This window comes from Ochlerotatus camptorhynchus, unplaced genomic scaffold (genome assembly GCF_037179485.1).
Source record: "Ochlerotatus camptorhynchus isolate MF236.1 unplaced genomic scaffold, CSIRO-AGI_Acam_v1.1 ptg000094l, whole genome shotgun sequence".
Lineage (NCBI taxonomy): Eukaryota > Metazoa > Arthropoda > Insecta > Diptera > Culicidae > Ochlerotatus > Ochlerotatus camptorhynchus.
The window spans coordinates 5,369,065-5,384,301 of record NW_027040584.1 but is presented as its reverse complement, the minus strand read 5'-3'; the positions used below and the strand labels follow the sequence as shown (position 1 = coordinate 5,384,301).

Genomic DNA, 15,237 nt, shown 5'->3' with positions numbered 1-15,237 from the left:
GGATTTCAAAATGGCATCTGGAATCGATTTCCAGCCTCTACACGTCATCCCTTTCCCGAAAATATCCATATTGTAGCGTATGTGACAGTTTTTCTTGAACTGATCGCCGCCATCTTGGATTTCAAAATGGCATCTGGAATCGATTTCCAGCCTCTACACGTCATCCCTTTTCCGAAAATACCCATATTGTAGCGTATGTGACAGTTTTTCTTGAACTGATCGCCACCATCTTGGATTTCAAAATGGCGTCTGGCTTCGATTTCCAGCCTATACACGTCGTTCCCTTTCCGAAAATACCGATATTGTAGGGTATTTGACAGTTTTTCTTGAATCGATGACCGCCATCTTGGATTTTAAAATGGCGTCCGAAATCGATTTACAGCCTCTCTACACGTCATTCCTATTCCGTTTCGTGTTCTCACATTGCACAGTAACATCTTACATATATGGACAAGCTTTCCAGAAATAACATATTAAGGAAGTTCATGTGCACACTAGCGCCGCGTAGTGAGAGAGTTCTTAAATAATATGACCAGCATCCGAAAGGACTTGGTCACCTGAACAACTTTGCTCAAGACAGCAACGTTCTATATGGCCAGGTTTTCGAGATACAGTTTATATAGGAAGCTCATGTGCACACTAGCGCTGTGTAGTGAGAGTTATGAACTAATATGCCCACCATCCGAAAGGACTTGGTCGCCTGAACAACTTTGCGCAAGACAGTAACCTTCTATATGGCCAGGATTTTGAGATACAGCTTATATAGGAAGCTCATGTGCACACTAGCGCTGTGTAGTGAGAGAGTTCTGAACTAATATGGCTACCATCCGAAAGGACTTGGTCACTTGATCAACTTTTCTGAAAACAGAAACTTTCTATTATGGCCACACATAAAAGTGAAGCGGCTCTAGCGGCGTGGTTCCCAATTGAATCCAATGACACAGGCTTGTTGGTCTATCCCAGTACAACATATTTTTGTCGAAGACAGTATAGCTCTATATATCGTAACAAATGAGATAATCCACCTCAGCCCCCATTAGTGAAAATCCCATAAGCTCTGGGTATCCTTATTCGCGGTTCCTTATTAACGCCCCCGTTACCCCGGCAATAAGGATTCCTGACTGTAGTTGGGTAAAGAAGAATTGCATTATAACACACCATCGACTGGAAATGCTTTCGGCAACGTGGGGCTTTAGGAAGTGATCAAACGTCACTAGGACTATTCCACAGCCGCAGGCAATATTTGAGCATTTGCCTGTAGATTTGAAGACGTGCTTCAAATCTCCGCGTACGTCGGAGGGTAAGGTAAAGAGTGTGCGTTTGAATTGCCCTGTCGCATTAATGGCCCTTCGCTCATTTTCAACTTCTATTCAATTTTTGTACTGCCGTACTCCAACGGAACTATCTACCTACCCTCTTCTAAGATCATTCTCTAGCTAATAAATTATCACAATAAAGCTTCATGTTAGATAGCATTTCCAACCAACTCTTAAAGTTGTTGTTTGACGATTTTTGTCAATTTTAAAGTGTCCAAGGTTTTCAACATTTCAAAAGTATTATTTTATATTAAGACATTCTTAAAAAAAAAATAAAAATTTAAATTCATTTAAACATATTTATGTTTGTAACACTTTTTAGAATTTTTTCTTAAAATTAAGTGAAAAAATTACCATTCATAATTTTTCACAGAAAGATTTTAATTTTCTCTACAACTTTTGTCTCAGACGTCATTTCGATCAGAAGTGACGTTTGCGTGCCACACTATATTGAAAAATGTACAAGCGGCCATTTTAAAAAACATACATGTTCCAAAATGGCCGAAGTTCAGCAAAAATGTGAACGATTTCCCATAAAAAAACAATTTTTCAAAGTTTCATACAAATCGGAGAAGGCCGTACATCCATTGTTTTTTTATTATTTGGCCTGGAACTGCTCAAAGGTTTTCTTTGTTTCGGTTTGGGGGGTTCGCTCTGTGAATGTGCTTCCAAAATGCATACGTATGACATGGCGACCGTTACTTGACCTTGCTATTTTCCCTTTTGAAATTCGAGTGCATGTACCGGCATTATATTTTCTACTATTTTTCTATATTTCCAGCAGGACATAAAGTCCTCCCAGTCAATGTTTTTTCCCCAGAATGGTCATGTCTGCAGTGCAGATGACAGCGACCACAAACTGAAGTTATTTTTTCTCGATGGGAACGTTGAATGGCAGCTTCTTTTTTCCAACCAGTAATGGATTCAAATGTGTTCTGAATTCGTGGTGCTATCGAACCTGCCAACCAAAACTTGAATTCCCCCTTAACTGGCTTAGTTCGGGGTGACTTTTTCTCGTTGTAAAATAAAATGCAGAAGAGGTTGGGTTGGAAATTGAAGATTTTCGACGGATGCTATCTAAGGCTACATAAATAGTCGAGAGCAGGCTTGTTTATTTATTTACATCATCGCCTTCGACCACATGGTCGTACAGTCTGCTAAACGAGTCAACAGGATTTGTTGATATCGTAGCGGGAGGGCTGGTGCATGTAAGCATTCATTTTGAAGTACATTGTTTTATCTAGTTCGTTTAGTTGGAAGGTTCAATCGCGTTAGCTTTACGGAGCCGATAAAGGTACACTGTTACAGCCGGTTAAAATATCGCCTATACGCATTTACGGAACGTTTAAGAATCTTCTTCCAGCCTCATGATCGCACAATTGGCCAAAATGACGAGCACCCAAACTTGAAGATGCCCCAATTAGTGGGGAGAAGAGCCCGCCCTTTATCCACGAAATATTATCAGCAGGGAGTTTGCATTCCCATTCTCCCCGTCCAAATCACTTCAATAGGGAACCCTGATGGTCCCTCTCAATCCCAGTATTGTTTAAAATATTTGAGCAATAATAAATAATAAATCAAAAATTGCCTCACCAGCTTTCGTCTTATAAAACCGTAACCGTACTTTTGAACTTCGTGTATTGACTGAAACCTTGGACGGATTCAAACGTCTTCTCCAGTATCTTACTGTAAAGCAACACAACAGTTTCTCTTACGACACCAACACTGAACGTCTGTTCAAGGTTGTCATGAAAGGTCTGCCTAGTGTTGAACCCCTAGGCCTGATCAAAGATGCATTGACTAAATTACTTGGATTTGAGCCATTCCAAGTAATCTTAATGAAAATGAAATCCCGTCCTGGTGAGTTGCGCAACGGGATTTCTTATTATTTTTATTTAGTTCACTTCAATTCTAGTGAACTAAACAACTTTAAGGCCTTAGAAAATGCAAGCCTTATGTTCCATGTCCGAGTGAAGTGGAGGAAATTTACTAAACCTCGACCAGCGCCGTAAGTGCCAGGAATGGGGTCACGGAAGAAAAATTGCTACATGCCAGCTTAATGCATGAATTGTGGAGGAATATACTAAGAAATTATAATGTTCAAATTGTGGTGAAAACCACAAATCCAATTGGAATGTGTTCTCTGCTGTCAACAAGTCAACGAGGAATAAATTCTGTTTACAAGCTTGAAGTTCTTCATCTATATTGTCGTGACCGGTTTCCAGCCTTGGTCACAGCTCCATGAATCTCGGCTCATCTGCTTCCAGTACTGCTGCTCCAACTACTGCTGTTTAATTGCTGCTGCTGTTGTTGGTATCCGTTACTCCCGAAGCTAGTTACAAGTATGACTTCAACGAGTAATAAAATTACGTTTATTTCTGTTAATTATAATTTTACATTGTTTTAACATTTTAATTGATTAGCCTATCAGGCTCTTCATCTCTGTTTCATTTGTTTTTCTAATTTACGTATTCACGTTTTTCTACTAATGTACAGAATACCTCGTAGGGAGTGTGTTGTGTTTGAAATGAAAAAAAAAATGATTACCTACCTAACTACGAGTATAGCTTAGTCTGACGTGCTAGATCACGTATGATCTGTTGATCTCAGGCAGGTGTCTCTGAACCTTTCCAGGATAAAAACTATCCGTTCTTCTAATGTCTGAATTCCAGCCTGGAGGTGGATCTCAGAATTTCTAGTTCACAGGGACTTTTTAGGATCATCATAAGGATCATGTTCTGGATCCATTGGAGTTTGAGGTGATGGCATTTGGCGCAAATCTCCCAGATTGGCATACCGTACTCGATTACAGGAAGGATGATTTGTTTGCAAGCAAGCTTATTTTTCAGGGACAGGGTTGACTTCCTGTTGATAAGTGGATACAGCGATCTTATCAATATGTTACACTTGGTTTTTGTTTTGTCAACGTGCTCCCTGAAAAGAAGCTTGCTGTCTAGTGTTAGCCCGAGGTACACGACCTCTTTGGACCATTCCACCACTGTGCCGTTCAGGCAGATCTTATTATTCTCCGACGGAACAAGTCTAGGAGATTTAGAGTGTGGAAAGATAATGACCTGGGTCTTTGCCGCGTTGATACGGATCGTCTAGCTGTTGAAATATTCAGACAGGACGTCCAGGCCTCTCTGAAGTTTGGCAGTCAGAGCTCCGATGACCCTACCCTTGTAGACGATGGATGTGTCATCTACGAACAGAGACAACGATCCACAATCAGGGAGAGCCGGCATATCGGTGGTGAACAGGTTGAATAAAATGGGGCCAAGGATGCTTCCTTGTGGAAACTCGGCACCGATGTTGAAAGCAACCGATGTGATGCCATTCAGAGCCTGTCCGATAGATAGTTATTTATTATCTTCACTATGAAGATTGGAAGACCGTACTGCTGCAATTTGAACACCAGGCCAGACAGGCATTTTCAACGTTCAACGTGTTGTTTTGGCAGATGTGTCTGCGAATGTTTGTTACTCGAGTCAGCTGGTGGACGGTCGAACGACCTTTCCGACAACCAAACTGTTCCTCGAGTAACAAGTTGTATTCTTCGGCAGATGTTAGGAGCCGGTGGTGGACTGCTCTTTCGAACAGTTTTGATAACCCTGAGAGAAGGCTGATTGGACGAGGAAGGATCCTTCCCAGGTTTCCGGATGGGTATGACTATAGCTGACTTCCATAACGAGTGGAAGTAACCAAGTCGAAGGCACAGATTAAAAATTAGTGCCAGATGGTTGTAGAATCTGGAACTCAAGTGTTTGAGTTCCAGATTCAGGATGCTGTCGAAACATGGGGCCTTCATGTTTTTAGATGATTTGATATAGGCCAACAGTTCGTCAGCCATCGTCAGTAATCTCGGATTACTCGGAAAAAACATATTGATTATGAGATTATGAGAGCTGAAGAAGTGTTGACCTATCGCGGCAGCCTTCTCTTCAGGAGCTATCAGATGAACCACTGGGTCGCCGGGACTATCCAGTGGGGTCAGTGGTGGAATGGGTCTTGGCTTATTTTTAAGAATTTTAATTAGTTTCCAAAAGGGCTTTGCACAATCTGGGAGAGAGCGGATCCTGTTAGCAAAGTCTTGATTTCTGAGGTCCACCATCCTGGCTTGGATGGTTTTTGTTAGACGATTACAGTGGGTCTTAAGGACAGGCAGACCAGAGCGTTGGTACTGCCTTCGGATGGTGTTGCGGAGTCTTATAAGGACTTTGGTAGATCTGTCAAGGTTCAGAGTATTGCTCACCTGTCTGGATACTGTCACTTGTTGTTCACTGGCCCGGGATATCGCCTCCTCGATGGAATGCAGACACCGGTCAACGTATTCGGGCGTCTCCGGAAGGACACCGTAGTCGAAAGTGGAGCCGACACAGTGTTGGAACTGATCCCAGCTGACGCGATGGTAGTTGCGTCGGGAAGCATGGAATCGGTTGACGGATGAGCCCACATCGTCCACCACCGGATAGTGGTCCAAACTCAGCTCCTGATGGGTCACAGCTTGCGAGATGTTGTCTCCCATGTTACTGACGATGATATCGATGGTGGAGTGTACGCCAGACCGGCTCAAGCGGGTGGGAGAGTCCGGCGCTATTATAGTGTAGTGAGCCTCTTCCAGGTCGTCGTTCAGGTTTGTGCCGTTTTGGTTGCGTCGACTGTTGCCCCAAGCTTGGTGTTTGGTGTTCACGTCGCCAGCGATGATGTACTTCTCACGGCGTCGAGTTAGTTTGATGATGAGTCTCCGCAGGTCTGCTGCCAACCCGTCCCTGATGGTGACTTGTTTGGGTCTGGTGTCTGCGACAGGTTGGAAGGCAGCAGAATATCAGTGTCCACCCAGCTAAAGCTCCTCCCCTTTTTAGGTTTTCTCGTTAAACTCCTTCTCTCAACAAGTTGGTCAATTTTAGCCTTTAGCAGAAAGACGCGTAACACTTTTTTCGGCGAATTTATGATCCTCTTTCACGTCATGATTCTTCTTTATGCCTGTTCAGATAAATAAGTACTTTTATTTATTTTCTCTACTGCACTAAATCAAACGAGTAGAAATAAGAAGGGATGTCGGCTATGCGCTCGGATAATGAACCATTATGTCAAGACTATTTTTCACACAGATGGTGATGTTTCATTCGGAACAGATTAAATTATACGCTTTTGATGCATATTCAGGTCAAAAAAGTTGACGACAACCTTAACCGCTTTACTACCAGGCTCCAGAATGCCAAAACAAATCAAATATGAGAGAGATTATTCTCTCTCACGAGCTCAATCTTTCAACACGCCATGTATTTTGATGACACTCGATTTGTGATTTCCCTCTCACATATTACAAAATAGAGTACCTGACACTGCAAAACATGTCTGGTACTTCTATATATGCATTTAGATTAACATCTGAAATATATAGAAGTACCAGACATGTGTTGCTCTCCACTGTCCTCTGTGAAAAATTAACGGAAAACAAATTGTGTTTAGTTTCCGATAGATGTCACCGCAAAAAAGAGCAGTGACATCTGATGGAAAATGCAAACTTGACAAAATGGTTAATTGAAAATTCGATTATCATTTAATCGATAGTTTTTCAACTTTACGATTAATCGTTAATCGAATCATTGGATTCTTAGGCATCCCTAGAAAATGGTGTTATTTAATGTATTTTAGTGATCTTCCGGAAATTTCGAACAGCAGAATTGCTACCAGCAAGTGTAACCCAAGAACCAAAAGCGGTGCGATGCTAGTTTTGATTGCTGTGACTACGACTGAATTAAAGGGCTTATCAGCAGAGGGGTGAAAGTCAATTCTCTTCATCGATTTCCTCTTTTGATGACCATGGCTTCACTAACCTATTTCGTGGTATTTCTGCTATGCTCTTCTATCATCCAGAAGAACAAACGTATCAATAAATGTATTTGCCGTCGAGTTACTAACGAAACAGAAAGTCGATGAAGAGAATCGATCAAAATCACTACAAGATTACAACTCTGGGTAGCATTTTGTGTGTTCGTTGGGGGCGTGTGGTTCTGAATATGGCGATGAGTGTGCAAAATGTTACGCAATTGCATCCTCCCTATTCGCACACGCCCGATGATCGGAGGCGAATACCACTTCGACTTGTTTCGTCTACTAACGACTCTCTGATGACGGTGTTGGGGAAGCAGCAATGCTACATCGACATGTTTCGTCTAGAACCGATTATCTGATGACTGTGTTTGGGAAGCAGTATATGCATGTACGTAATTGGTGGATTCGTTAGTTATTTCGACGCTTTTGGAGAATGCTGATGAAAATAAACAGTCAAAATCGATGCGTTGAAATATTTCTGATGAAAATATAGAGAAAATTATTGCAACAGGTCTAGGGGCAGCTGAGTTATGAACGATCAAAATCTTTCATAATTTCGTTACATGTTCCATTTTCGGTTTTCACAAAGTGTACGCCCATATAGAAATCCCAGACGTAGTCCTACGTCAAAAGTGAGCACTGGGTTATTGCCAAGATTTGAGAGGAGGAGATATTACAGGAGGAGTGGATGGAAGGTGTCGTATGCCCAAATTACAAAAAAAAAGACAAGTTGGATTGCTTCAACTACCGGGCGATCACACTGCTGAGCGTCGCTTACAAGGTACTCTCCCAAATTCTATGCCACCGTTTGTCACCATTTGCAAGAAAGTTCGTGGGGCAATACCAGGCGGGATTCATGGATTCCCGCGAATACAACGTGCCCACACATCATTTGTTCATCGATTTCAAATCGGCATACGACACAATCGATCGAGATCAGCTATGGCAGATTACGGATTTCCGGATAAACTGAGTGATTTGCGTTGTTCGATCGGGGACACGAGTTGAAGCTAAAAGGGGGTACGGCAAGGTGATGGGCTTTCGTGTCTGCTATTCAACATCGCGTTAGAAGGTGTGATCAGAAGAGCTGGGATAGACACGAGTGGCACGATCTTCAGGAAGTCCATCCAGTTTCTTGGCCTGGCCGATGATATCGACATCATGGCACGGAACTTTGAGACGGTGGTGGAAACGTACATCAGACTGAAGGCTGAAGCTAGGCGGATTGGACTTGCCATAAACGCATCCAAGACAAAATACATGAAAGGAAGAAGTTCTAGGGAAGACAATGCAATGTAAGCCTCCCTCCCCGAATTCAGATTGACGGTGACGAAATCGAGGTGGTCGATGAGTTCGTGTATTTGGGATCACTGGTGACCGCCGAAAATGATACCAGCAGAGAAATTCAAAGACGCATTAGGGCAAGGAATCGTGTCTACTTTGGACTCCGAAGGACGCTCCGGTCGAATAAAATTTGCCCCGGCACGAAGTTGACTGTCTACAAGACGCTGATTAAACCGGTGGTCCTCTACGGCCACGAGACCTGGACTATGCTGGTGGAGGATGTTGTTTTCGAACGGAAGGTGTTGCGTACCATCTACGGTGGAGTGCAGATGAATGACGGAACGTGGAGGAGGCGAATGAACCACGAATTGCACCAGCTGCTGGGAGAACCATCCATCGTCCACATTGCAAAAATTGGGCGGCTACGGTGGGATGGGCACGTCGTAAGAATGCCGCACTACAAGCCAGTGAAAATGGTTCTCGAAAACGCCCCAACAGGAACAAGAAGAAGAGGCGCGAAGCAGGCAAGGTAGATTGACCAAGTAGAAGGCGACCTGCGGACCCTTTGCAGACTACGAGGCTGACGAAGTGTGACCATGAATCGAGTAGAGTGGAGACGACTTCGCAAGAACTTTTTTATGTGGCAATAAATTTGTCTAATTGTTTCGTGATTCAGTATGTCGTTTTGATTTGTAGTACTGAATCGACTTATGCATAAATTTTTCTTGAAAAACTTATGTTATCTGTACCCTGGGCTCTCGTGGTATAAAAATCTTTGACATCGACCCTACAATGACCGCTCCCCACGGGTGATCCGCCCTTCAATTTCTGAATAATTATAACTTGATGCGCACTAAAATCGCTGAAAACGGCAATTTTAATGTCAAATCGACCCCAGGGTACAGACAACGTAAGTTGTTATATGACACAGACGACTTATTATCCGAGCATCTATTTTTCGTACGTTCCCAATATTGAAATTTGCTGAAAGCAATCATCAATTAGCATTTATCACTTCTAGTAATATTTATTAAAATTAATGTTGTGTATCATTTCTAATGATAAATACTGACTTTTAATCACACCAGACACATAGCCACCCTCCGCATAAAATCATTGTCATAAATACAATTCGACTTGTTAATGAATTTAATGGCCGGAATAATGCCGTAATCCAACATGCCGCCACCAAACAAGCATTTTCCCCATTTCAAATTCCTTTCACCACCGTCGACGACCTTCATCGTATCGCGCCGAAAGCATCAGCGGACATAATTTCGTTATTATCATGATCATATACAAAGGAAATTTACGAAAAAAAAACTCCCCTCCAACCCCACCAGCCATCCGCTTTCCCGGTTTAAACATCAGCGATGAAAAGCTTGCAATTCATGCCCGGCCAAGCTCCGGGAGAGTCCACAAACTGCCGCAGCGATGAAAATTCTGCTTGCTCATTTTATTGGATTATACTAAATTTTGCTGCTCGAATTAAGCTTCGCCGCCGCTGTCCCCCGGCCTTTCTGCCCCACCTCAACGCACAGGAAGTGACCTTTCGGCTAACGTACTTATAGGAAATCATTCCGTGAGCCACTCCTTTCGCTGTTCGGTTGTTAGGTTTCGTTGCGTACGGATGCGATGCTTAAAGAGCTGCTGCTGCAACTCTAGGACCTGCTGGAGAAAGGACGACGATGACGACAGCTAGGTGCCACGAAACCAATTACGCTGTCGGCAGTAAAGGTGATTAATCGTTTCGGATGATGATCTGCTCTGTGCTGTGTGCAGTTCTTGGAAGTGATCCTGGGTTCCGGTGTTTGTGCTCGGTTTATGATTCGCTTGAGCTAGAGATATTTGTGTGTCCGATGGAATTAATGCATGGTTTTTTATAGTGGGAACACGAACAAGACCCATGTTACGCATTTCTCTTTCTGTGAGTAACGGTGCAAGTCTTTTGTTGGTGGCGTATGAATGACCAAGCGTCTCCACCAATGCTGTATAGCACAATTTAGGGTGAATCCAGCAGGAGAGGTCCTTACATACGACTTCATTGAATGGGTAATCTAAACCCTCGTAAAGAAGTTTTTGTGTTGTTTGTGGACACCCTCTTTTTCTAATCCCATGAAAGCTTTATTGTAAGGAAGCATGGTAGGGTAAGATTCTGCACAAGCTTATAAATATATAATTGGGTAGGCCTCGTGCACGTTCAGGATCAACCTATTTTGTTTTACTGAAGGTGTATGAGGTTTCATTCATTCCGTTGGAAATACATTGAGATTAAACGCACATAAGTAATAAACCAGAACGTGTACCGCCCACGTGCTGCGATTTATTATGAGTTAAAGCTTTCCCTTTCACCTACCGTGAACGAATGGTTTCCAATCTCCTTTCGACACGAGTACATGCACATCGGAAAATCCTTTCATTTTCCATTGGATACGATTTCAACGGAACTTTATCCCAGCAACGCGATGGTGCTGGTATTGCAGAATAAAAAGCTTAAATCGTGTAACAATATAATCCAGTGAAATCCCGTTCTGACACTGCACGCTGTAAGTTCTAAGGAAAGTGTGTTTTAAACTTCCTACACTTACACACAAAGCATTACAAGTTGGGAAAAAAGGATGCGAAAATAAATAAATTACGGTAAATTCGATTTGCTTACCAAACTCCGACCGGAACGAAAGACCCTTTCGATACGCAAATTTACCCGTAGATGATGCCGATTGATCCGCTTTTGTGTGTGATCCGTGTCGTACTCTCACCTGAGGCCTGCATGGATGACTAATTGTATTACCAACGAATGAGATAAACTCCGTGCCAAGACAGTTAGAGACAGAGATTTGAAGGTGGTGCAGCAGGAAAATAAATTGACATTCATATATATTTATGTAAGCTCCATGGGACTCGAAGTAGACATTTGCGAGGAAATCAATTCGATTTCCACAAAAATGCATTTAAGTTCAATCGGAATTATGATAATAATTCATCTATGAATTTTGTGTCGTTTGTGAGTAAACTTACGGTCACCCGCCGGCTATATATCAACGTTTTACCCGTGTGATTTAGAATTGATTCAGTCGTGTTTCGTGTTGTTGAGTGTAGATTTGTTTGCCGTACCTCAGGAAAGTGGAGGTTTTTGCGTGACTAGTGATTTAGTAGAGAAATTCTGTGATCATAATTATCGTCCCACACACCGGTGGTGGCGACTATCTGTTATTGTTCACTCTATCACTCTTTGTTTGCATCCTTGCTGCACTGCACTGTGCTACCGTACTTTCTGCTCAAGTAGTGTCCCAACTATAGTTTTTCGATACGTGGTAGTCGTGGTTACACGTGAAAAATAAGATTTTAACTTTTGTGACCATGGCTTGCAAAAAGTGCACCAAAACCGTTTCTGACTCAGACCGCATCGTCTGTCGTGGATTTTGTGGGGACACATTTCACGTGATTTGTGCCAAAGTTGATGTCGAACTTCTCGATCAGCTTGGACTGTACGCGAACAACGTTTTCTGGATGTGCGACCACTGTGCGGAACTTTTTTCCAACGGTCACTTCCGGAATATTGTCAGCCGCGACGCGAGTTTCGGTTCTGTGATGCCAAGTGCGGTCGATTCGATGAAGGAAGACATTGAAAAACTGAATTCGGCTGTTACTGCATTGGCAGCCAAAGTGGACTCAAAGATTCCGGCTAGCTCAACTCCACGTTGGCCTAGACCTGATCGTTTTGATTCTGGTAGTGGTTCTTCGAAGCGTCGCCGTACTTCTAGCTCAGACAACAAATCGATGCAATGTGGGACGAAAGGATCGATCGATTCAGTTAAAACCGTTGATCTGAACGATGATCTGGTGTGGATCTATTTATCGGTTTTTCATCCTAGCACTACAAACGATGAAATTGCATCTCTCGTCACCGATTGCTTGTGTATGGAGTCCAACGAAAAACCTCGGGTGACCAAATTGGTCCCCAGAGGGAAAGATCCATCTACCTTGAACTTCGTCTCCTTCAAAGTTGGCGTCTGTGCAAACAAACGAGATGTCGCTTTTTCCTGTGAGTCGTGGCCGGAAGGTATACAGTTCCGCGAGTTTGATGATTCCCGGTCAAAGGTGACGAAAATCACTCGGATTGGCCCGGCACAGTGACAGGCCCATTCCCATTCGAGAACTGGTACTCGACCGGGTGGATCCGGGACGCAACAACACAGTGTCTTGGAAGCCTCTGATCCCTCCGAACCAGTCGTGCTGCTTGAAGATCCATTCATCCGAAGTCGTCCCGGCCCTGGTTTCGGAATCGGTGAAGAGGTCTTCCAGCCTGTACTAACAGGCAAGTACCGCTTTGTATCAAAATTTTCTCTTCCTGAGCCGACCTCCATTTCCAGTAACAATTACTTAACGCGTTGCGTGGACGTAACAAGTTCAACGCCTTCTAGACTCCTGACGTACCATGCTAGCCAACCAGGACGCATTGTAGAAAGTTTATTGGAAGCCCCCAGTTCCTCTAGCACAGTCGTGCACGTCCCTGCCTGCGTTCATCACAGTCGTCCTGGACCTGAGTTTAGATGTGGGCTGGGGGTCTTCCAACCTCCTATGACAGGCAAGTACACACTCAACCAACTCCATCTCGAAACTCGGAACGCATCGTAGAAAGCCTCATGGAAGTCCCCAATCCCTCCGCCTCAGTCCTGCCACTTGCTGTCTCCGCGCATCATCGTCGTTCCGGGCCTGTGGTCGGATGTGGAGAGGGGATCTTCCACCCAACTTATTTTGGCGAGTATTCTTCCGATCTTGACATTGATCAGCTAATTCCTGTCGTTCCTGTGATTTCCAGGAAGAACCAAAGCCCGCTGACATGCCGTTTGCAGAACACTGAGACCCTCAATCACAACGACCAATTCTCCGTTTCAAGCCGAACATCAGCCGCCATTTCATCTAGCCTGGGACGCACGTCACAAAGCAGTATGGAAACCCTGGACCCACCTAGCTCAGCTGCGCCCACTACTGGTTCCAGTCCTGGTCAGTTCACACGCCCCCACCATCTAAGTCGTCCCGGCCCTGAGTCTAGTGCTGGGGACAGGGCTTTCCAAGCTGCCATCCACGGCAAGTACCCTTATTCTTTCGACGTTGCTCTGCCTGATGCTGCCTCCACTTCCAGATTGCAGCCCGCTGTTCCATGCGTCCCAGCATCTCAAATTCTGCTATACTACCAGAACGTCGGTGGCATGAACAGCTCACTCGCCGAATACCAGCTAGCATGCAGCGACGCATGCTACGACATATACGCCTTCTCGGAAACTTGGCTGAATAACAACACTTTGTCAAAGCAGTTGTTTAACGATACATATTCCGTCTACCGTCAAGATCGATCAACCCTCAACAGCAACAAGACCTCCGGTGGTGGAGTCCTTCTGGCCATTCGCTCCTGCTTCGTATCTCGCTTACTGAAACCTCCTGAAGATTCGACGGTTGAGCATCTGTGGTTTGCAATTTCAACTCTAAGTGGTACAATCTATATCTGCGTGATATACGTTCCTCCCGACCGTGTTAACGACCACAGCCTGATTGAGAAGCATGCACTTTCGCTGGATCGGATTGTCTCTCAAATGGATGCCAGGGACAGCATCATCATCTTGGGCGATTTCAACCTTGGCACTGTATCGTGGCTTAGCGATGCTCACGGCTTCTTCTTTCCTGACAATTCCCGTTCATCGTTCAGACCGGCTTCTCTCTCCTTGCTTGACGTGTATTCAACCGCAAGGCTTCAGCAAGTGAATGGCGTTCTGAATGCAAACAACCGTTTGCTCGATCTGTGCTTTGTCGGAGAAGATTTGGGACAAAGCTGCTCTGTTACCCATGCTCCGGCACCGCTCGTCAAAAATTGCAGACATCATTCACCTCTACTGTTGACGCTTGCAATCGATCCTGAGAAACGCTTCCAAGACCACGCCGAAACCGTCTTCTACAACTTTCACAAAGGAGACTTCGATCGAATGAATAACTTTCTCGCTAATGTGGATTGGAATGCGACACTAGACTCCGGGGATGCGAATCTGGCTGCCTCGACCATGTGTGGTATCATATTCTACGCTATCGATCAGTTTGTGCCTAAAAAACTACGGTGTAAACCTGCCAAACCCGCCTGGTCGAACTCTGATCTTAAGCATCTGAAAAAGGAGAAAAGGGCTGCACTGAGGAAACACAGTAAATATCACACAGATTCTACGAAGGCTAATTACGTCCGCGCCAACAACGAGTACAGAGATCTCAATGCAAGCTTGTACAACGCACATCAGTCTCACTTGCAGAGTCGTCTCAAAGCTAATCCTAAGGAATTCTGGCGATATGTGAACGAGCAACGGAAAGAAACGGGATTGCCGTCCAATATGACTGATGGCGTTACTGATGCCAACTCCGTCGCAGATATCGCCAATATGTTTCGCATACAATTCAGCAGCGTTTTTTCAGACGAAGTTCTTGATGCTCAGGAAATTGCTGCTGCCACGAGTAATGTCACCATCCACAGCGACATGGTGATTTCAGCCGGGAAACAGATGAAAACATCAACAGGATCTGGTCCAGATGGCATTCCCTCATTAGTACTGAAACGTTGCTTATACACTCTTTCAGAGCCCTTAGCTAAGGTCTTCAACTTGTCAATGACCTCCGGAGTTTTTCCAGAATGTTGGAAGGATTCGTTTGTTTTCCCTGTTCACAAAAAAGGATGCAAGCAGACTGTCGCCAATTACCGCGGAATAGCTGCATTGAGTGCTATCTCCAAACTATTCGAGCTAATTGTCCTGGAAAAGTT

General features: G+C 44.1%; 2 protein-coding genes across 2 annotated transcripts in view; both read left to right on the top strand.

Annotated features, from left to right (window-relative positions):
* The window catches only part of LOC135698751 (alpha-1D adrenergic receptor-like), a 204,412-nt gene that overhangs the window by 65,501 nt on the left and 123,674 nt on the right, over positions 1–15,237 (top strand). The window lies entirely within an intron of this gene.
* Positions 5,626–8,984, top strand: LOC135698809 (uncharacterized). The gene is made up of 3 exons (XM_065218942.1): positions 5,626–5,724; positions 8,474–8,881; positions 8,937–8,984. Exons 1-3 carry the CDS (start codon positions 5,626–5,628, stop codon positions 8,982–8,984), a joined length of 555 nt encoding a protein of 184 aa, XP_065075014.1.